At 51.2% G+C, this 21,700-nt stretch overlaps 1 protein-coding gene across 1 annotated transcript; it reads right to left on the bottom strand.

Moving 5' to 3' along the window:
- Nucleotides 1-499: 499 nt before the first annotated feature.
- Nucleotides 500-20,819, bottom strand: GLIPR2 (GLI pathogenesis related 2). Its single transcript, XM_082635756.1, has 5 exons — nucleotides 20,690-20,819; nucleotides 10,544-10,652; nucleotides 10,081-10,184; nucleotides 8,050-8,127; nucleotides 500-944 (listed from the first exon to the last, which is right to left on the bottom strand). The coding sequence occupies exons 1-5, from the start codon at nucleotides 20,700-20,702 to the stop codon at nucleotides 784-786; spliced, it is 465 nt and encodes a 154-aa protein (XP_082491882.1). The 5' UTR covers nucleotides 20,703-20,819; the 3' UTR covers nucleotides 500-783.
- Nucleotides 20,820-21,700: the final 881 nt, after the last annotated feature.

The following is a 21,700-nucleotide window of genomic DNA, read 5'->3' as shown; positions in this document are numbered from 1 at the left end:
TGAGTGGGGGATGGGTGAGTCACAGGCCTAGCCCAGCTCCCTAGAAACCAAGGTGGTGCTGGGGGGCACACTGAACTCTGAAATGCCAGAGGATTTTAAGAAAAAAGGGAGGGTGGTAGGTGGGCAAGGGGCGGTGGAAGGTAGAAAAATGCAAGGAAGTAAAGCTTTTTTCTCCATTTGTTCTTTGGCAGTCCCACCAGAAAATTCCAGGAGGCGTGCAGATGACATCATGGCTTACAACTGAGAAATCTCAGTAATTCTGTGAAGTGGAGCCCCTGCTTACCCCGTGTTTCCGATGGAAGCTGCTTTATATTTATGTGTTTAAAACTGTATCTTGTGTCACATTTAATGAGGGTTTAATATTCTTAAATATCTACCAAAAGTAGATTACAATGCATGAAGATCACATAAAATGAACTTCATTTTCTCAGCATCACAAACATTTGGAATACAGAAAGTCCAGGGATGGATATTATAAGTAAGAAAGGTACAAAAGGAGTTTGCTTAAAAAATTTTTTTAAAGTTTAAAAATTGATTTCCCCCCCAAAGTCCAAATAATTGCAGTCTAGGGAACCATCAAAGTAAAGCCTTCATATGCTCATTTCTTTGGCAAGAATGAATTCATGCAGAACTGTAAAACCGAGTGTGTGCTCAAGAGACTCATAGCATCACACAAGCAAGCACCTACACCCACAGGGACAGACACACAGCTGAGTTTTTGTTGTTCTAGGCACTTCAAATCCAAGTTCTTAAGTCTGCCACCTTCCCGTTACATTGGACAAATTACTTCTTTGGAGGCAGGACATTTTCTTCAAAGAAGCCCTGGTTGACGACATTCCCTGCTGGGAAGTATCTAGCCACCACGAAAGAGGACCCATCACTTGCAGATGCCTTCCCCACTCCCATCTTCTTTGTATTCTTCCATACCATGGCAGTGAAATGTCCTGTAGGGGAACAGTCATGGGGAGAGGGAAACAGATTAGTTAGCAAAGCCTGGAGAATGATGTTTCAAGGGACTCTTGAACGCCTGTGCCATCTTGCCATGCTGTGAGAGGCTTGATCTTCAGCCACCAATCAGAGGAAGGAGACACAAAACACTGACCAATTTTCTAATGCATCAGGTCCTCTCAGTCAGCCACAAAGACCCTACTCATCTCACTCTCTGATGCCCAAAGGTTTCATGGTCTCCCAGAGATCATGGCAAAGCCCAGAGACCCCAACAGTTAGGATGCCACCCTACCTGGCACCTGCTTCCACCCCTCCCCCCAAACTGTACTCTTCAAGGTCACCAATGATCTCCATGTTCCTTCCCAATGGTCACCTTTTGTCTTCATGTTACTTGACATCTCAGGAACATTAATGGAGTCGACTCTTCCGCTTTATAAAGGACTCTCCTCTTTTGGTTTCCTCTCTTGGCATTCCTCCCATGTCACTGCCTCTTCCTCTTCCTCCTCTATCTCACTTGTGAATATCGGAGGACCCGCTTTTCCCAAGGCTCAATCCTGGGCTCTCTTATCTTTTCTTTTTGCACTCTTCAGGCAATTTCGTCTTTCCCTGGCTCCCAAATTTCTTTCTCCAGCCCAAATCTCTCCTCTGTGTTCCAAACACAACTACTTACTTGACATTTCCACTTGGATGACTCACAGGCATCTCAAATTTAACCTGCCCAAACCTCACTCTTGATTTTGGTCCCTCCCATTTCCATGACTGGTACCTCTGTGCACAAAATCCTCAGGGTGGCTCTGTATTCCTCCCTCCCGCTCATTTCCCCACAACAACCCATCATTCAATCCTGAAGAATCGGAAGGGTAAGCTGTGACAAAGTGAGAGAGTGGCATGGACATATATACACTACCAAACGTAAAATAGATAGCTAGTGGGAAGCAGCCGCATAGCACAGGGAGATCAGCTCGGTGCTTTGTGCCCACCTAGAGGGGTGGGATAGGGAGGGTGGGAGGTAGGGAGACGCAAGAGGGAAGAGATATGGGAACATATGTATATGTATAACTGATTCACTTTGTTATAAAGCAGAAACTAACACACCATTGTAAAGCAATTATACTCCAATAAAGATGTTAAAAAAAAAATCCTGAAGAATCTAACCCCAAAATACATCTCCAGTCCATCCACTCCCCAAACTGTGGTCTCAACCACAAACTTTTCTCACTTGGGACCACTGCAATAGCCTTCGCCTGGCTTTCTAGCATCCACCCTTGCCGCCTCAATTCACTTTCCACTGACATAGCCAGAGAGATCATTTTGAGACATAAGTCCTATCTGTTTACTTCTCTGCTTAAAAATCCTTCCATTGTTTCTAGTCGTACCTAAAACGAGAGTGAATGCTTTGCCCCAGTGGCCTCGTTTCCATTCCTTGAACACATCCGGTTATTTCCGACTATAAAGCCTTTGCACACACTGGCCACTGTATGCAACGTTCTTCTGATGACCAGCGTTTTCTTGTCCCTTAGGTGTCAGCCCAAATGTCACTTTTTCAGAGAGGCCTTTCACAATCACTCTTATTTCCTGAACACCTTCCTCCCCAGAGAGTCTTATTGCACCATTTTCCCCCTCATAGCATTCTTTACCATTTGCAATGATATATTTGATTATTTGCTAATTGTTTGGCTCCTTCACTAGGCCATGAGCCCCACATGGGCAGGAACCAAATTGGTTTATTCATCAAAGTACACGTAGTGCCCTGGCACAGCCTGACACATGGAAAATGTAAAATAAACCTTTGTTGAATGAATGAATGGAATGAATGAGTGAATGAATGAAAGGCATATGAAAGAACCATCTTGGACTAAGTTCTGCCACCACTGGAAGTGCAGGGTTTCTACGGTTTGAGCTCTTTGAGACCTTGACAAGTTAGAGCCTCCTTCAGTTCCCTCTGCTCTGAGTCAAATAGCCCAGTTCCTTCTCAAGCTACTGCCTGCCCCTCCAGGTGCTTCTGTGGCTTGCCAAAGCTTCCCAGCATCATTCTCTCACTGTTCAGGCTGCCTGCCCCTCACTCACTGGTATTTTCAAACTGTTAACATAGCTTAGCTTCTAACTCCCCTCCTGCTTTGGGGTCAAAGAGCTGATGCTGTAACATACTCTTTGCTGAATGACCATAAATTCTCGTCTCCTGGGAGTAGAGATTGGGAGTTCAACCTTTGCACCTTTCTCATAGAGATTCTTTGACAGGTCAATGGGATATTTACTGCCATGTCACAGAATGGCATTCGTTTTCGAAAACAACCCCAAAGAGATTGTTTCCTCTTTGAGGGCAGGCACCATATCTGTCTTATTGACCATTGGGCTTGGCACATAGTAGATGCCCAATTAATATCTGATGAAGAAAGGAAGAGACAGAGGGAAGGAGGAAAATTGTGATCAGAGTAGCTAAGCTTCCAGTGGCTGGTTAGGAAAGAAAGAGGGCAACTGCTTTATACCTATTAAGATGGAACCTATTTAAAAAACAAAATCAGGGCTTCCCTGGTGGCACAGTGGTTGAGAGTCCGCCTGCCGATGCAGGGGACACGGGTTCGTGCCCTGGTCTGGGAGGATCCCACATGCCACGGAGTGGCTGGGCCCGTGAGCCATGGCCACTGAGCCTGCGCGTCCGGAGCCTGCGCGTCTGGAGCCTGTGCTCCGCAATGGGAGAGGCCACAACAGTGAGAGGCCCGCGTACTGCTAAAAAATAAATAAATAAAATAAAATAAAATAAAAAAACAAAACCAAATGTTGGTGAGGATGGGGAGAAATTGGATCCCTTTTGCTTTGCTGATGGGAATGTAAGATGGTGCAGCCACTGTGGGAGACAGTATAGCAGTTCCTAAAATAATTAAATACAGAATTACCATATAATCTGGTAATTCCACTTCTAGGCATACATCCAAAAGAACTGAAAGCAGAACTCAAATATTTGTACACCAGTGTTCATGGCAATATTATTCACAACAGCCCAAAGGGGGAAAGAAAACAACTGCCCGTCGATAGATGAATGGGTAAACAAAATGTATACACAATGGAATATTATTCAGCTTTAAAAAAGAAATAAAATTCCGACATATGCTACAAATGGATGAACCTTGAGGGTATTATGCTAAGTGAAATAAGCCAGACACAAAAGGATAAATATTGTGGGATTCTTACCTATATAGGTAGAATAGTCAAATTCATGGAGACAGAAAGTAGAATAGTAGTTACCAAGGCTTGGGTTGGGGGTGGTAGGAAAGGATAAAAGTAATTGTTTAATGGGTTTAGAGTTTCAATTTGGGATGATGAAAAAATCCAGCAGATGGATGGTGGTGATGAGTGCACAACGACATGAATGTACTCAATCCCACTGACCTGTATGCTTAAAAATGGTTAAAACGGTAAACTTATGTTAAGTGTATTTCACCACAAAATAAAGAAAGAAAGAAAGAAAGAAAGAAAGGGAAAGAAAGGAAGGAAGGAAAGAGACAGGCTGGTACCCACACTCTTCCATTCAGGGAAGAGACAGAGTTGATATTTCCCATTGTCTTGTATTTGATAAGGACTAAATAAACTTTCGTTAATTAAATTGTGTTTTTTCCCCCTATAAATGAACTCCGTTTTTATAATTTTGAAATTTAGGTATAGTTTATTTCTTTGTCTACATCCCTAAAAGATTTGAGGTTACTAAATTCTTTATGAAAATAAGCAAACATAAACACTAATCAGTAGGGTTGATGGGATACAATCAAAGCAAGAATTAAAAGAAAACATAGGGTTGATGTGATACAATCAAAGCAAGAATTAAAAGAAAACAAACACTAAGTACAATTATGCATCCTGACCACTTATCCTTAAGTTCATGTTCACTGTTGCTCAATACACTTTGATTCTCACCTCAGAAAAGAAGAAACACTACTTTCCAATTCACCCTTGGTCCTTACACTTTTGAGTCACATCTCTTTCCCATCTTCAGGCTGTCAGCAGCTTTGCCAGGTGTCACTGCTTCTATAGACTGTCTTGTCTTTTCTTGTTCTTTTCTTTTTTTTTTTTTTTTAATTTGGCCATGCCATGAGGCATGTGGGATCTTAGTTCCCCAACCAGGGACTGAACCCAAGCCCCCTGCATTGGAAGCATGGAGTCTTAACCACTGGACTGCCAGAGAAGTCCCTTAGACTGTCTTTTCATTAAGGTTCATGCCCTTTTTCATACAAGGCTCTTCTCCAAGAGACCACATGCTTTAGCCACTGACCCACCCACTCTCTCTGTCACCCAGACAAGGAAGAGCTGCCATTTATCCACTGGTTGCCAGGAAAATAATTACAGACACCATATACGCACCAGCAGTGTGAATGCCCGTGGAAGCCTATTCCAAATAGATGAGACTAAGTAATCTTTCTTCCGACTGGAGAGGTTTCTGTCTGCACAGAGATAATCAAGCCTGGGTATTTAGAGATGAATTAAAGGACACAACTTCCTTAGCAACCATCAGATACACACTGGTTTCTAACCCTAAACTACTAACAGCTTCCTTCTCTTTCTTTTTTTTTTTCCTAAAGGGATCACATCCTCTTTCCTGCTATGGACCCAAACTTCCTAGAATATGCATTTGAAAAACAAGTTGAATAAGTTACAGTACATCCTTGCAAGAGAATAATGCATAAGAAAGAGAAATCTCTTTCTGTATTGATATGGAACAATCTCTGCCAAGCTGCTATGTGAACAAAGCAAGTGCAAAACAGATCATCTATCTGACACCAGAGTATAAAAAAGAGAAAAGAGAGCATTTACACAACTGCTGGTTCAGAACATCTCTAGAATGATACACAAGAAACTGGTATTACTGGTTGAGAGGGAAAGTGCTGGAGGCCAGGGACGGAAGGAAGACTTTCCACCTTATACAGCTTGCAAATTTCATGTCATATAAAAGTATTATTTATTCAGAATAAACAAAGCCTACGCATTAAAAGAAAACATAAAGGGACTGCAAGAAGCTATTTTTCTCTGCTCAGCACAAAGCATAGAACAGTGTCCTTCATCACAAGACTTTGACCCAGGTGGGGTGGGGTGGGGTAGGGACAGATTATAGGATATTTCAAAGGCATTTTCACCTACAACATGGACTCAGGTCAGGGAACCCCTGAACCATGGTGCAGCAAGAAGCAGCTCTGGGGGAGGCTGACTCATGGGGGATATGGGCTTGAGCATCTTTAAGGGTCTTGCGAGCCCCGCTTATATCACCACCCAAAGCTGTGCTCCTGTCTGAGGATCAGGCTCTGTGTGACCCCAGGCATTGTCCACTGGCACCTGGGATGGCATAGGGGCTGGAGGCTCTGGGATTTTCCTCTTTAGGGCTGGGAGATGTGGGGCAACAGACAGGATCACAGGGGGTCAGTGATCACGGAAAGTTGAGTCCCATCTCCAGCTCTGACACTTGAGAGATTCCCACCTTGGAGCAGGGGCCATGGAAAAAGCATCAGATTGAGGATAGAAGGTAAACAGAAGTCTCTTCCCCTTTCTGGACCTCAGCTTCTCTTCTGCAAACGGGTGGAATAAAGCCCCACCTTCAAATGGTGTTGCAGGGTTATGTGGCCATGGAGGCAGAGATGCTTTTTACTGTCAAGTGGCATGCACACACGAGCAACACCAATCACTTGCTCTGACACATGTCTGATTGCTCAAGAATCTTGCTCAACGGAAAAGGACATACAGACGCTGTGAAATAAAACGTCTTCTGGACACTGATCTTTATGAAAAGAAGACCAGGTTCTGCCTACACGTCCTTAATCACTGGTAGGAGGTTGTCACTGTTCCCTCCCTCACCTCTCAAATCTAATTGCCACAGAACCAGCAATTCTCACTCAGGGCCTGACAGTGGCCTCCTTGTCCTGCCCCGCAGGGCAGACGCTTCTACCTCTCCCCACACGACTGCAAGAACCCCTGCCCAAAGGGGTGAGCACAAACCACAGGAAACGGTGACTGGCTCTGAGAACGTGTCACTTCCTGCTTCTGAAGAATCCTCCAGAGGGTAAGAAGCCATAAGTGGCTCCACCCATGGGTGGGATGGGGTGGGGTAGAGGAATGGGGGGTGGACAGAGAACCCCCTTTTCAGTTTCCCTGGTGCCTTCTGGTCAGAGAAATTCACAGCCCCTTCCAACCCATCCTGGGCCCTGGGTGCATGTGAGTCGGTCCTGAGGAAAGACAGGAGCCTGGCGATTCCTGCTGAGGGGCAGGGGGGAGCCCAGAGCTTGGAGCAGCTGCCCGGGGCTTAGTAAGCTAACCATTTACTGCTCACCGGGGAGGCCTATGCAAAGGCTGATGGTCCCATGGCCGGTTCCCTGCATCTAAATACCGGCTCTCAGGATGTCCCATAGAGGGCTCCACCTTGTCCCTCTCCACTGGGGACAGGGAAGAACAGGGAGTCGACCCTAGTTCACACAACTGCTAGTGCCAGAGCTAGACTAGATCCAAGCTTTCTGCATTCCAGGCTTGCCTGAATGACAAGTATAAAGTATACAAAGTATAAAGGTGAAGGGAGAATGCCTGGGAGGCTGTGAGGAGTGAGGTGCAGAGAGGAAGGATGTGAGGGTGTGGGGGGAGGAGGGAGCTCAGACCAGGAGAAGAGCCAGCAGCTTGGCCCTTTTCTTGATGGCCCCAGGAAGCCACTGGCAGTTTAATCAGGAGAGCAGCGTGGGCAGAAGGGGTCTTAGAATATTCTGGCTGCTCGGGAGCAGGCTGGAGCAGAAGTGGGATGACTGGTTAAAAGCGCTGAGGCATCACTCCTGGAAAGAAACGCTCAGCGACCTTTGAAATCCACAGCCTCCTTATATCACACTCCAGTCACGTGAAGAGCTTTGAGCTGGTGGGACAGGAATCGGCAGCTTGGGTGCTCTTGGATGGAGGGATGTGTGTGTGTGTGTGTTGGGAAAACAGGGTTTTGCCCTCTGGGCAAAGTCAAACTGGAGAAATATGGAAGAAGTGAAACAGGAGAGAAATGATTGATTTTCAGAGGGTTAGCTCCTCTCTGAAGTCAGACCCAAACTGCACCCCAGCCCAGGGCCAGGTCACTGGTGTGACCATGTCACTCACCTGTCCCGGAAGTGAAGCCAGGCTGCTGAAAGTTGTAGTTCTTTATTTCACTGTACCATCTATCAGCCACCTCCTTTCCTGTATGGAAAAGACAGTTTAAAACTCAGCAGCAAAATCAACCGACTCCCTGTTCCTTCCATCTTCTCCCATTAACCCCAAAGCACCCATCCCACAGTTAGAGGTCTCATAAAGCACCAACGAGCTGACATGGGGACTCCTGCCCATGAGCACATCCAGGCTGTAGGGAGGGCCTTGTTAGGGGTTGGAAAGAGCCCTGGCCTGAGGTCAAGGGACCAGCATCTGTGTCCCTGCCCTGACACTAATTCACTGTGTAATCCTGGGCAAGGCCTGCCCCGCTCTGTACAATCGGGTTGAATACAACGTACTCCAAGGGCTTCTAATGATGCTCCGAGTTTCTGGGAGACCACACCCTCATCCCACCCAAGTCTGGCTCCTGAAACACCCACAGGAGGAAATGTAATTGAGCCGGTGGGTCAAGGTCTCCACTGCAGGCAGAAGGGTACTCCCCTGGAGCATCCACTGGCCACAGCATTTCCCTGGGAGCGGCTGATCTCAGGGCCAGAGAGCTAGGAGCCTTGGACCTCAGAGCAGTAAGTCTTTTTTTTTTTTTTTTTTACAACTTTATTGGAGTATAAGTGCTTCACAATGGTGTATTAGTTTCTGCTTTATAACAAAGTGAATCAGTTATACATATACATCTGTTCCCATATCCCTTCCTTCTTGCGTCTCCCTCCCTCAGAGCAGTAAGTCTTGAACTTGAATGAATGCACGAATCACCTGGGGCTCTTGTTAGACGGCAGATTCTGACTTTGGTAGATCTAGGGTGGAGCCTTGAGTCTGCATTTCTAACAAGTTCCCAGGTGCTGCTGCTCATCCATGGCAGCAGCTGGGGAGCTGTTCAAAATTACTGATGCCTGGGGCCTGCCACAGGCTGACTGTATCAGTGTCTCCGGAGGGGATATCCAGGCACTAGTATTTTTTGAAAGCTCCACAAAAGTTCCCAGTGTGTAGCCAGGGTGGGGAACCACTGCCCTAGAAATGTCCTACCCAACCCCTCTCTGTAGAGATGGGGAAACTGAGGCCAGGGAAGGTAGCAGATTTGCTCAAAGCCCCACAGGGAGCCAGTGCGAGGAGCCCTGTCTCCTGCCGGCTCTCTCCCACCCCTCTCCCTTCTCCCCGCCAAGGCCCACAGCCTGAGCCTGGGGAGGGGCTGCAGGTCTCAGGCTCCTGCTTTCCCAGGGAGCAAGCGCACACTTCTCCTGGAGGGACTCTGCCCCAGGGAAACCAAGAGGACTCCCAGGGCCTCCCCGGGGAACTCCCAGGAATGTGAGGCCAGGGAGGGAGCAGTCATTCTCCCCAGGAGTTTGGAGAAAGCTTCAGAGCGCGAGGTAGCTCTCTCCAGCATTTTTCCTAAAAAGCCACAACGGCCTTGTCAGAGCCAGGAAGCTCAAGAATGTTTGGTCAGTGTGGTGGCATCACCATTCCAGGCTGTGACCTTGGATGAGGAATTGTCTTTCCCATTATTATTACTTTTTCCAGCACGGAAAAAAGCTCTATTGCATTTTTTTCTCGTGAAGAAAGTTAATACATAAGCACTGTAAATATTTTCAGAAAAACGCAAGGAACGTAAAATCCTTCTGAGGCTGGGGATGCTTCAGGGCCCGCAGGGTCAGGCTGAGACTCAGCATAGAAACGGTCTGTCTCCCCGCCCTCACTCCTCTGCTGGGAGCTCTTCTGGAAGGGGGGTGAGGCCGGGCAGTCTGACTCATCTCTGTATCCCTGGCAGCCAGCACAGGCCTGGCCCTGAGCTGGCCATTGGAGACCTTGTGGTGAGCGGCAGTCAGCTCCTGGGAGCAGACAGACAGCTCTGGGGTTCTCTTCCCTTTTTCTGGGCCTGTGGCTGCATCATGGCGACGACACCACAGAGGGCGCTGGGGCCAGAAGGGGCCTGCATGCTGGATGTCCTAGGCCTGGCTCAGGCAGGAGTGGGGGAGCCGAGAAACGACTCACCTGTCTGATCGTAGGATGCCCACGCCAGGTTCTCTCCGCACTGGCCACGACTGGACTCTGGGCTGTGCTTGAGGATCCTCGTGCTGGCCAGGGCCTCTGAATACCTGCCGGAGTCCACGGTGCTTCCTTAGAGCGAGTACAGCCCAGGGAAGCCCCCAGAGTAGGAGCCCTAACCTGGTGTGGCTGAGCTTCCTTCCCTGCCCTGGGCTTGCCGAGGCGATCAGGAGCATCACACCTGCAACTCGTCTAAGTCCCCACTCCAGTCCCATTTTACAGAGGAGCAAAGTGAGGCTCAGAGGAACAATGGGACCTGCCTGAGTAAGTGGCAGAGTGGTTATTCAAGTCTGGCTGTATTTGCCCCCCAACCCAAGTCCCTCCTGCCTTCCAGAGCCCATCTGGGACTGCAGCAGTGGCAGCACCGGGAAGGGCCCGAGTTGCCCGGGGCCCTGTGGGGGGGACTCACTGCTGAGCCTCCCGGTTGAGCTTCTTGCAGAGCTTCAGCGGAGAGACGCCATGCTGCTTCCGGTACTCATTGTGGGCCTTCAGGACCTCGTCATTAAACTGCTTGGAAGCTGCAATGATTTCAAGATGGAGACTGTCTCAGCGCAGAGAAAAGAGCTACGGAAAGTACGCCAGCAGGCTTCAGAGCAAAGCCCAGCTCAAACCTCAGGCCATGTGCCCAGGCTGCTGCCCCAGTCTCTGCACATTGATGCCCCCTGGACTGCGCAGGGCCCCATGGGGCACGTTAGGCATTTGGATCTTTATCCAAGGCAATGGGAAGCAACTGAATGGGGGCGGGGAGTGAGCTGAGGAGAGCTGTGTTTCTGGAAGACCCTGCTGGCTGCTGAGTGGGGGATGGGCTGGAGGTACAGAGCAGATGGTGGGAGGCTGGACAGGAAGCAGCAGGACTTCTGCAAGAAAATGTTTGAAGGAGACTGGGTATCTCAGAGCGGACCTACAGTGCATGGTGGGGGGGGACTGGCAAGGGCTGGAGGTGGGAGCCCAGAGAGAAGAGGCCTGGCTGGGGTGGAGGGGTGCCTGCACTGTCCCAAGAGAGAGGGACAGATGAAGAGAAGAGGACCAGCCAGGGTAGAACAGCACTGGGAAGCGGAGAGAGGGGAGAGTGTGGGAGAGAACGCGGTGGTGGGGTGGGATCAGCTGGGTTCAGGCTTGCAGGTGAGGGAAGAGGTGGAGCCTGTGTCCAACTGGGTCACAACCTCAGAAAAAGCAAGGCCAAGAAGTGGTGAAGCCAAGGGTAGGCCAGGTTGGTAGTGGACAGAGGTCACTTCAATTCGGATCTGAAATGGAACCCCGTCCATCCCACATCCTCCATCCATCTCTCCACCACTCATCCATCCAACTATTGATTCATGATCTAAGCATCAGCATCCAACCACCCACCCATCATCCATCCAATCCCAACCCATCCCTCTGTACATCTGCTCTCTGAGTGCCTCCTCTGTGCGAGGTCCCATATTGTATGCTGGGGGTCCAGAGACAAATCAGCCATGTCCTGCCCTCAAAGAGCTCACACACAGAAGGGAGACAGCCTTGTAAACAGACACTAGCCAACAGTGTGGTAGGGCCAAGGTGCAGGTGAGCACAGGTCAAGAGGAACTCAGAGAAAAGCAGCCTAACATGACCTGGGGGATCAGGAAGGTGACCCCTGATTTGAGGCCCCACAGATGTCTGGACAGGACCTGGCCAGGCTAAGATTGCAAAGGCGCAGAGCACAGCCTTAGGAATCTGGGAGTCCCCCCTCTCCCTCCCCCCACCCCCCCCACCATGGAAACGGGGGGTGAGCTGGGTGAGTTATGAGCGAAGGCCACAGAGGGTCCATAACACTGAGCTAGTCCCCTCTGGCGGGAGCCTGACCCTGAGGCCTGGCCATGGGCAGGGAGGGTGTAAACCAGAGGATGAAAGAAGCACCCCTCTGTCCACTGGCCCAGGTCACCTTCGCCAGCCACCTTTCTCCTCCTCTGCTGTCTTCCCCCAGAGGCCATGGAGAAGAACCAGCAGGGGTCCTCTTCCCCTCCCTCAGCCAGATCCCTCAGGTCTCCTAGGCCTTCAGATAGAATCCCACTGGGCCTCTGAGGGGATGTGAGGGAAGAAGACCCAGGGCTTGCCCTCCGGAGCTTTGGGCTAGACGCCAACCCAGCAGAGGGAAGGACACTGCAGGCTATGCCAGTGGTGGTTGAGCTTTCCAAGGGGTTTCCGAGATATTGGACAGTGAGTGGTCCTGACCTCAAACATTCCAGGGCCCGGCAGGGCAGTCCATTGGGGTCCAGTCACAGTAATGTGGAGTGAGACAGGGACAGGGGTGGGAGAGGGGTGCTGAATGCCAGGATCTGGGAGATCTGGGTTGACAGGCAGAGATGGGGAGATGCTGTGACAAAGGCATGGAGGTGAAAACCCTGGTGATGGTAACTGGGCACAAGGCAGAGGGTGGAGCTACCACCTGAAGTCTCAGGCCTCTGTGGCTAAGAGGCCGGCCAAGCCCTTGTTGGAACGAAAGACAAGGATTTGGGGTTTATTGGAGGGAGGGGGGGAAAGGGAAGATGCTGTCTAATGGGTATAGAGTTTCAGATCTACAAGATGGAAAAGTTCTGGAGATCTGTTTTATAGCAATGTGAATATACTTTACACTACATTAAAAAATGGTTAAGATGGTAAATTCTATGTCATGTGTTTTTTACCACAATTTAAAAAAAAAAGATTTTGGGTTTAGCATGTTCCTGTGGATAATGGAGTCACAGAGGCTTTTAAAGAATATCTCAGGTCCAAGTGGTGGAAGCCACAGCAACTCACGGGAACCGCACTGGGGCCTCACTGACAACACGCTAAGGAGTCAGCTGGGTGGCGTGGCAGCCAGAAACCCATGGGCTCCGGGGTGATGTGTTGCACAAGCCAGTGTCCAGCTGGAATGCTTCACCCAGCCCAGGCCCCACCTTGCATTAGAGGCAGTGAGAATCTGAAGTGTGTTTGGAGATGGTGATGAGGTGAAGGAGGGGCTGGATATGTGGTCTTATAAGGGATGGTTGCAAGTACAGGAGAAGATCAGACTTTGGAAGACACCGTAGAGGGCCCTGCTGAATTCTAGGGCCCCACAGGGCAGAGCTGGGGCCAGTGGGTGGAAAAGCCAGGATGACAGATTTCAACTCAGCCTAAGATAGATCTTTCTCTCCATGAACACTTTCTGAAGACAGAAAAGGCTACCTCGCAAGGTAGTGAGCTCTCCAGCACTGGGGACAAACAAGCAGGTGATGCCTCTCAGAGGGATTCAGGCACTGAAGACCCAGTCAGATGACCTTTAAGTCCCTTCCAACCCTGAGATCCCATAAGGTCCCATCAGGGTAGGGGTGAGAGGAGGCAAGATGACCGACTGACCCCAAACTTCCAGGAGTTCATAGCTTGTCTAACGAGTGATCAAGGTAAGTGTATGTGTCCATGCAAGGGCAGGTGTGGATACACACGAAGTGACAGAAGGTCTCTATCTGAGTGACAGACCTGGCCAGGTCCATACTAATGTTCCTTCCAGCTCCTATGTCCCAGGCAGGCCACGGTGGGACACTACGGGAGATGCATGGGACTGAGTGGCATGGGCAATGGTGACCACAGATGTATCAGGGAAAGCTCCCTGGAGGAGGTGATGAGGAGGCAAAAGCGCAGAAAGGGCCAGTGTGGAAGGGACCTGGTGTATCCCGGGGCTGTGAGGAGGAGGTGGAGATAAGGGGAATGGGGGGGTCGCTAAGGTGAAGCCCGTTTAAAGACAGCTCTGGGGCTGCCCTGGTGGCGCAGTGGTTGAGAGTCCGCCTGCCGATGCAGAGAACAGGGGTTTGTGCCCCGGTCCAGGAAGATCCCACATGCCGCGGAGTGGCTAAGCTCGTGAGCCATGGCCGCTGAGCCTGCGCGTCCGGAGCCTGTGCTCCGCAACGGGAGAGGCCACAACAGTGAGAGGCCCGCGTACCACAAAAAAAAAAAAAAAAAAAAAAAAAAGACAGCTCTGAGTGCTGGGGTGAGGATACACTGGACTCTGGAGTGCTCAGGCCCTGCAGTCTCCTTGGCAGAGGGGACATAAGGTTGCTAAAAACTAGGTCACTGCACTCCCAGAATGTGGGAAGTAGTGAAACAAAAGTGAAAGTTCCTGCGCCCAACCTAAGCTCGTGGCCCAGAAGCTGAAGCCAGTCATTGATGCCAGCAGAGCCAGTGCCCTGGGCCAGGGTTCCTAGGAAGGGGTCAGGAGGGGTGCCCTCTCTCCCTGCCCCTGGCTGGGAGGCCTGGGGGCCCCACGACCACACCCCTGGCTGACTCACTGGTCCCCTCTCACCACGGCAGCCAGTCCCAGTCCAGGCGGCCCCTGTGAGCAGAACCTCAACCTCAGGGAGGCAAGATACCACTGATGACCACACCCAGAAAGAGGCACACCTCACTTTTGTAGAAAAACCTGAAAGCAGATAAACATAAGGAAAAAAGGAGTCAAAGAAAACCCACCCATCCCTGCCTGACGCAGGGAGAGCCCTCAGAGCCACCCCATGGTTGGGGGTGGGGAGGGGAAGGGAGGGATTATGCCCTTATTTTGTGGGAGGGTAAACTGAGGCTCAGAGGTCACACAGCCTCAGGGTACCAGCCTGGAATGAAGGAGGACCTTTCTTCTGCTCGATGGCCAACCATTCTAGGTGCCAGGCCTGTGCAAGATCTGATTTACTTCTCACCACCATTGTGGGAGCTTCCACCACTGTACCCATTTTTTGGATGAGGAAACTGAGGCTCAAGAAGGAAGTAACCTGTCCACATTCCTACAACTGGACCAGAGGTAGGCCCATGAGGAGAGAAACCCTGCCCTTAACCCCACCCCACCCCAAGGGTCACGAGACAGAGGAAATCATTGAGAAGAGAAAGATAGGGCCACCAGACCCAGGAGGAGGATCAGCCCAGTGGGGTTGGCAGCCGCCTTCAAATCTCTGAGGGGAAAGAAGAGGAAGAAGGAAGAGGAGAAAAGAACTCAGATTTCTCAAGAGCCTCCTCTGTGCCAAGGCCTTTATAGACAGACCGGCATGAGGGGCCCCAGAGGAAAATCAGGGGCTGTGGAGTAGAAGCTCCAGGGGGCAGACCTGGGGCTTAAGGCCAGAGCTGTTGAAAGGTGGAAGGGGCTGCCTGGGCCTGGCTCCTGCAGCTGAGGAAAGGCGGCAGGCCAGGGCGGTCTCTGCCGCTTGGAGGGTGCAGGCATCTTGGGTGGGGCCGGACTGGGGGCTCCTGAAGGTTCTTTAGGGCAGAGCTCCTAACTGTTGAATAAAGACTCTAAGGAGGTCCGTGCCCCTCCTCCCTCACAGCTGGTGGCTGGATGGGCTCCTCCCTCAGCATCCATCCTCTTCGGAGGCCTCCCAGAGCCCAGCTGACTCATTTCTCAGCCCTCGCCAGACTCCCCACCAGAGAGGCCCAGGACCGTCAGGGGCCAAGGCAGGAATTATGGACAGGCCCCTTTGGTCCCCTGGCAAGAGGCTAGAAAGCCTTTGGGGCAAAGCTGGTTTTGCTAGTTTATCAGGAAGAAAGAATAAAAAGTTGATTAAAAAACCAAACATATATACACTAATATGTATAAAATAGATAACTAATAAGAACCTCTGTATAAAAAATAAATAAAATAAAATTCAAAAAACAAACAAACAAACAAAAAAGCAATGAGTTCCAGATGAGTAGCTCTTTTCAGCTTGGGTTCCAGGAAATTCAAGAGGCAAATCCCAAATCTGCCTTTTACTAGCTGGGTGAGCTTGGACAGGTTTCTTAATCACTCTGTGCCTCATTGACTCCATATACAAGATGGGGATACCAGTATTCACCTCACAGGGTTGTTGTGAGAATTAAATAAATTAATCTTCGTAAATGCTTTAGAACAGCTCTGGAGCAAAGTGAACAACTATAGTTCAACTAAATGTCAGCTATAATTATTATCATTACTGTTGGGCAGAGGAGACTTTAGCCTCCTAAAGTCCAAAGTTCCTCCTGGCCTTGGGGGAAACTGCCCCCATCAGATCCCTTCCCTGATTTTAACAGGAGCAGGGCTGCTGGTATTTAACTTGGCCTTTGATGACCTCTTTCAGTACCTCTGAGCTCAGATATTTACTGAGTAAGTGAGCACAAGAGCAAATGAATGAGATTCTCACACTATCATTGGGTAAGCCTGAGGACAGGATTCTTCTCATTACAGAGGAGGAAACTTTGGTCTTTAGGAGGACATGTGAATTGCCCGAGGTCACACAGTGAGTCCACATCAGAGCCAGATCTAAGAATGTCCCTCCTTTGCCCCGGACCTCACACACTTCCCACCTTAGATACATCTTCCTTTCCCTGAGCAAGAATGACAAGGATGTCCCAGTGTATCGGCTGCCCCTTTGTGATGGGCAATAGTCACTGAAGGGCTGAAGGAGCCAAGGGCAGGGAGAGCGCTTGCTCCCACCAGCAGACAGGTGGTCCCCTCTCCAGCCCCGCCTGCCGCCACGCAGGCCTGCCCGCCAGCACTGGGCAAGCCCCTGCCCAGTGCCGGGGCCCTGCTTCCCCACCTGTGTGAGAAGGAAGGATGACATCTGTGGTTTTCAAAATAGCTTCAAAGCAGGGAAACCCTTTCTTTGAACCTTTCTCTGGAATCAACAGATGAAAACAGTACTGCTGGGACTGACCTGGCCACATGGCCTCCCCTTGCAGAGGTGTGAGGGCCCTGCTCAGTAGAAAATTCCTGGATTAGTTGGTCCCTGAAGGTCTTTCTGCTCTGATAACCTCTGGGGCTGGGAGATGTGGGTCAAGGGATAATAAGATTCTTAGAGATAATTAGAGGATGTGTGGATGTCCCTAAGGGCCAGAGTCCAGGCTGAGAAGCAGGATGACAAGTGGGTATTGTGGTAGAGGGGACAGCACCCGGCTGGGAAGTCAGAGAGCTGGGTACAAATCCCAGTTTGTCCACTTATTGGTCAGGGTGTGAGCTTGGGCGAAGTACTCAACCTCTGTAAATCTATTCAGCTGATAACAATTGTCTCACAGTGCTATTACAAAAGTTAGTAACACATGTGAAATACCCAGCTCCAAGCCTGGCACACAGCAGGAGCAGAATAATTGGTGATCACTGTTATTAGGGACTATATTAGAGGCTTCCACTGAGCCCCAGGCCATTGCCTTTCTCTGCCCGGCTGCAAACTGAAGCCCAGCAGGGAGACCAGGGCCAGTGGCCGGACCTGGAAGTCTCTGAACACTGGGCCAAGTGACTTCTGGAATTTAAGCTGTTTTGGTTATGTGACACTTTTCCAGCAATGCCCGCTACCCCAACAGCTCTGGGGTATATCTGAGGTTGAAGATTAAAAAGAGATGGGCTCCTATGCAGTGATGAGGAAACTGAGGGCCAGAAGAGGCAGGCTCCTTATGAAGGTCTTTGTGGAACCACAGAAAGCCCCTGGGCGGATACACGTCTGTGATGCCGCCTGTCTTTTGGGCACAGACAGCCTCAGGCTGGCGGCCTGGAACATCAAGCTTGGGCCCATGTCACCCAGAAAAGTCACTTTCTCTTGGGGACCCTTAGGGGAGCCAGATATTATCCAGGGGGCTCAGAGTCTTCGGGGCGGGGTGGGGGAGACAAATAAAATGCATGTGGCTAAAGGCCAGCATTCTGAAAGGTCCCTGGGTATATGTGGAGGGTGGGCATGGGAAGGGGGGTGGAAACTGCCTGAACCACCTCTAATCTGTCTTCCACCACCATCCTGCTCGACTCTGCATTTCCAGTCCTGGAAGGTGTCATCACCTTCCTGCACCCAGATTCATACCACTGACCTTTCCTTCATATTCACAACAAGTTAGTCACCACGTCTGCTCGAGGCTACCATCTCAAAAATCCATCCCCGCTTCCTCTCCAGTCCCTTAGAGGTCTCTGTCATCTCTTGCCTGAGTAACTGCAGCAGCCTCTCCCTGACCCCCACCTCCACCTTCTTCCCATCTGATCCACCCTCCACCCTGGAACAGCTCTAGTCCTGCGGCTTTGAGATCGACGCTTTTCGATGGTACCCCCAGGTCCCATCGGAAAAAGTCCAAAGTTCCAAGACACTCTGGGGTCTGACCACCTCTTCCAGGAGCCTTTATTGGACGCTTGGGCAGAGATTTCCCCTCCCCTGAGCTCCCACTGCTCTTCACCTGTGCCTGTCTTGTGGCTTAGATCACTTTCCACCTCTTACTGGAGCCATGTGGTGCCTGTCTATCCCCCCCAATCCGCTTTATGGTGCATTTCATAATCCACATGAACACTCCTGAGGGCAGGGGCCATGCCCTCTGCAGCACTGGGTCCACAGCTTGGTACAGAGCTGATAGATGTGGAATAGAAGGATGAGAGGGAGGGAAGGAAGGATGGAGGGAGGGAGAGAGGGGGAGAGGGATGAATGAACAAATAGAAGATAGGCACCCAGCAGTTCTGGAAAACTGTTTCTTAGGGAAGAAGCCAGAAACAACTGATTAAAATATAGCTTTAGAGAATTTGTGGATTTTCTCCTAATCTATAGAGAAAGGAACTGATTTCCCAAGTAGGGATCTCAAAGTGCCCTCTCACATCTTCCATGCTCGTGTCCCCGCCCTCCTCTCCCCACACCCACCACCTATCACATTCTTCTTTAACTGCAAGTCACCTTTCCATACTGTAAAAGACCCTGGGGATGATATAGGCCATCCTCCTTGTATAGATGAGGAAACTGAGGCACAGAGAAGGAAAGGGCTTTGACTGAGATTACACAGCAAGTGATTAGCAGAGCCGGGGCTGAAAGCCAGACCTGTAACTACAGATAAGGGCAGGTTAGGACCAATGCCAGAGAAAGCTACTTACTCCCAACACTGGTACCTCATAAGTCCAGATCTTGAGGACAGATTCAAGAAGAGACCCAGCCTTACCCATCTGAGGCTGACAATCTCAGCTTCCCATGAAGCAGGACTTTTGAACTCTGTTCAAAAGCTGTTCATTTACAGTAGCCCGGAGATGGAAACAACCTAAGTGTCCATCATCCAATGAATGGATAAAGAAGATGTGGCACATATATACAATGGAATATTACTCAGCCATAAAAAGAAACGAAATTGAGCTATTTGTAATGAGGTGGATAGACCTAGAGTCTGTCATACAGAGTGAAGTAAGTCAGAAAGAGAAAGACAAATACCGTATGCTAACACATATATATGGAATTTAAGCAAAAAAAATGTCGTGAAGAACCTAGGGGTAAGACAGGAATAAAGATACAGACGTACTAGAGAATGGACTTGAGGATATGGGGGGGGGAGGGTAAGCTGGGACAAAGCGAGAGAGAGGCATGGACATATATACACTACCAAACGTAAGGTAGATAGCTAGTGGGAAGCAGCCGCATAGCACAGGGAGATCAGCTCGGTGCTTTGTGCCCACCTAGAGGGGTGGGATAGGGAGGGTGGGAGGGAGGGAGACGCAAGAGGGAAGAGATATGGGAACATATGTATATGTATAACTGATTCACTTTGTTATAAAGCAGAAACTAACACCGCATTGTAAAGCAATTATACTCCAGTAAAGGTGTAAAAAAAAAAAAAGCCTCCTGTGAGGCAGGAACTATGCTGAGATAGACATGGTTCCTGGCTGCCAAAAGTGAGGAGTCTGTGGGAAACAGGTCTTTGGCTGGGTAGTGTCCCAACCTGACTGCTGGGAGGGCTGCAACAAAGAAGACAACAGGTGGGGAAATCGGGGTGGGCTCCCAGCACAGGAGTTGAGCCTAGAAAGATGGGGAGGATTTTCAACTTCACAGAAGTGGGAGAGGTGGAGTGCTGGTGGTGGTGAGTGCTGGGAAAGGGAACCTAGCGGAAGAACTATGCCCAGAGCACAGCTGAGTGCAGGGGGAGGAAAGGGGCGATGGTCAACTCCCAGAGGGCCCCGCCGTGGGGCTGAAGAATGTGTACTCTTTCACCTGCAGACAATGGGATGGAAGGTGTTAGGGAATCACCGGGACAGCCACCGTGGTGAGGATGGTCCGCGACAGGTCAGAGAGAAAGAGGAAGCCGTTGTTGGCAGCCGTGTGTAGCCTGACTGAGTCTGGCACTGGGTAGGGGTGGAGGGGGGCTTAAAGGAGGAGGGACAACGACCGAAGAAAAGGATGCTCAGAGCTGTCTTTCGGAGGGTTGGTCGGGGCAGGCTGTTTTGCAGGAAGAGATGCTGTCAGAGTTCTGTGGCTTTTTCCAACTCTAACCCTATCCTGAAACAAAGCAAAAGCCACGCCTTGGCCGGACGCTGAGCGCTAATCCCATCAGCGCCTGGAAGCCCTCCCTGACGCAATCTCTGGCTCGCAGACAGAAGGACCCTCCCTCGGTCTCGCCTTCCTCCCTCTCTCCCGAGGGCCCGACGGCCACCCCGGCTTCCTGGCTGCCCCGGAAACTGCCCGCGTCGCGAGCCCTTCCATCCCGCACCCAGTAGTCCCGGAGCGCGGCCGGAACCGTGTCGCCCCGGCGGAGGCTGTCGACCCGCTTCCCGGGGATCCAGCCCACCGCGGGAAGAGTGACAGTGAAGACCCCGGAGCCTGGGGCTCCGAGCCATCCCCGCACCCCGGCCCAGCTGGCACGGCGGGCTCACCTGATTTGCCCATGGCAGACTCCGCGCGCTCCTCGGCTCCCGCTGCGCTGCGCTGCGCTGCGCTCCCTGCCGGCCCCCCGCCGCTCCGAGAGCGGAGGAGGAGGCCGGGCGGCCGCAGCTCCTCCCCCGGCGCGGCCCGGCCCCCGCCTTATAAGGCAGAGGCAGCTGCGGGAGGAGGCGCCTGGGGCCACCCCGCCGGCTGCCTGGAGGAGGCACCGCGCGCCTTCTCGCCCTGCTCCCGAGAACTTGCCCCGCGTGGGGACCCCAGCGACCGCTCAGGGCTCTCCAAGTGCGGACCGGGAGCCCAGGGCCTCCTGGACACCTGTCCCTCTCGAGACACTGAATGGGGATGCAGAGGGAAGCCCACGCCTCTCACCCTGTTCCTGGTAGATGCTCAGCAACTGATGCGCTGCGGGGACCTCGGGGCTCACAGTCGAGGTGTGAGGGTCGGTTCCGACCCGCGTCACCAGGGGTCGGTGCTCTTCCCGCCGCGGCCTGACCCCCACAAACCCCTAAGGCCCCGAGCATGCCGCCTTCCCCTCCCCAGTGACCCCGGGCTCCGAAGGGCATCTCCGTCCTCTCTCCAGCACACACCCTCTGGTGCGAGTCCAGGTGGGAGATGGGCACTCCCCAACCCTCCTGCGTGGCCGCTGCAGGGAAGCTCCTGCAGCCCCGCTCTGACCTGTCCTTTTGTCCCTCGTTGCCTGTCACACCAAGCCAAATCCCCCACCCCTGAAGTCAAAATAGACTTTTTTGCGGGGTTGGGAGGGGTCGCCAAGCGGCTTGCGGGATCTTGTTTCCCAGACCAGGTATCCAACCCGGCCTGGCAGCGAAAGCGCTGAGTCCTAACCACTGGACCGCCAGGGAATTCCCCAAAGTAGACTTTTTGATATTCCTCAAACATGTTCTGAGATTCCTCGCCTCCTTGCCTTCCTCAGGGTGTTCTGTCGGCCTGGGCTGCTGGCCCATCTCTGCCCATTCAAGTCTTACCCTTCTCTCAGGGCGTATGGG

The sequence above is a fragment of the Mesoplodon mirus genome, assembly GCF_964341445.2.
Source record: "Mesoplodon mirus genome assembly, chromosome: 1".
NCBI classification, from domain to species: Eukaryota; Metazoa; Chordata; class Mammalia; order Artiodactyla; family Ziphiidae; genus Mesoplodon; species Mesoplodon mirus.
Note: the sequence above shows the minus strand (reverse complement) of the source record. Positions and strands in the feature narration are given on the sequence as shown.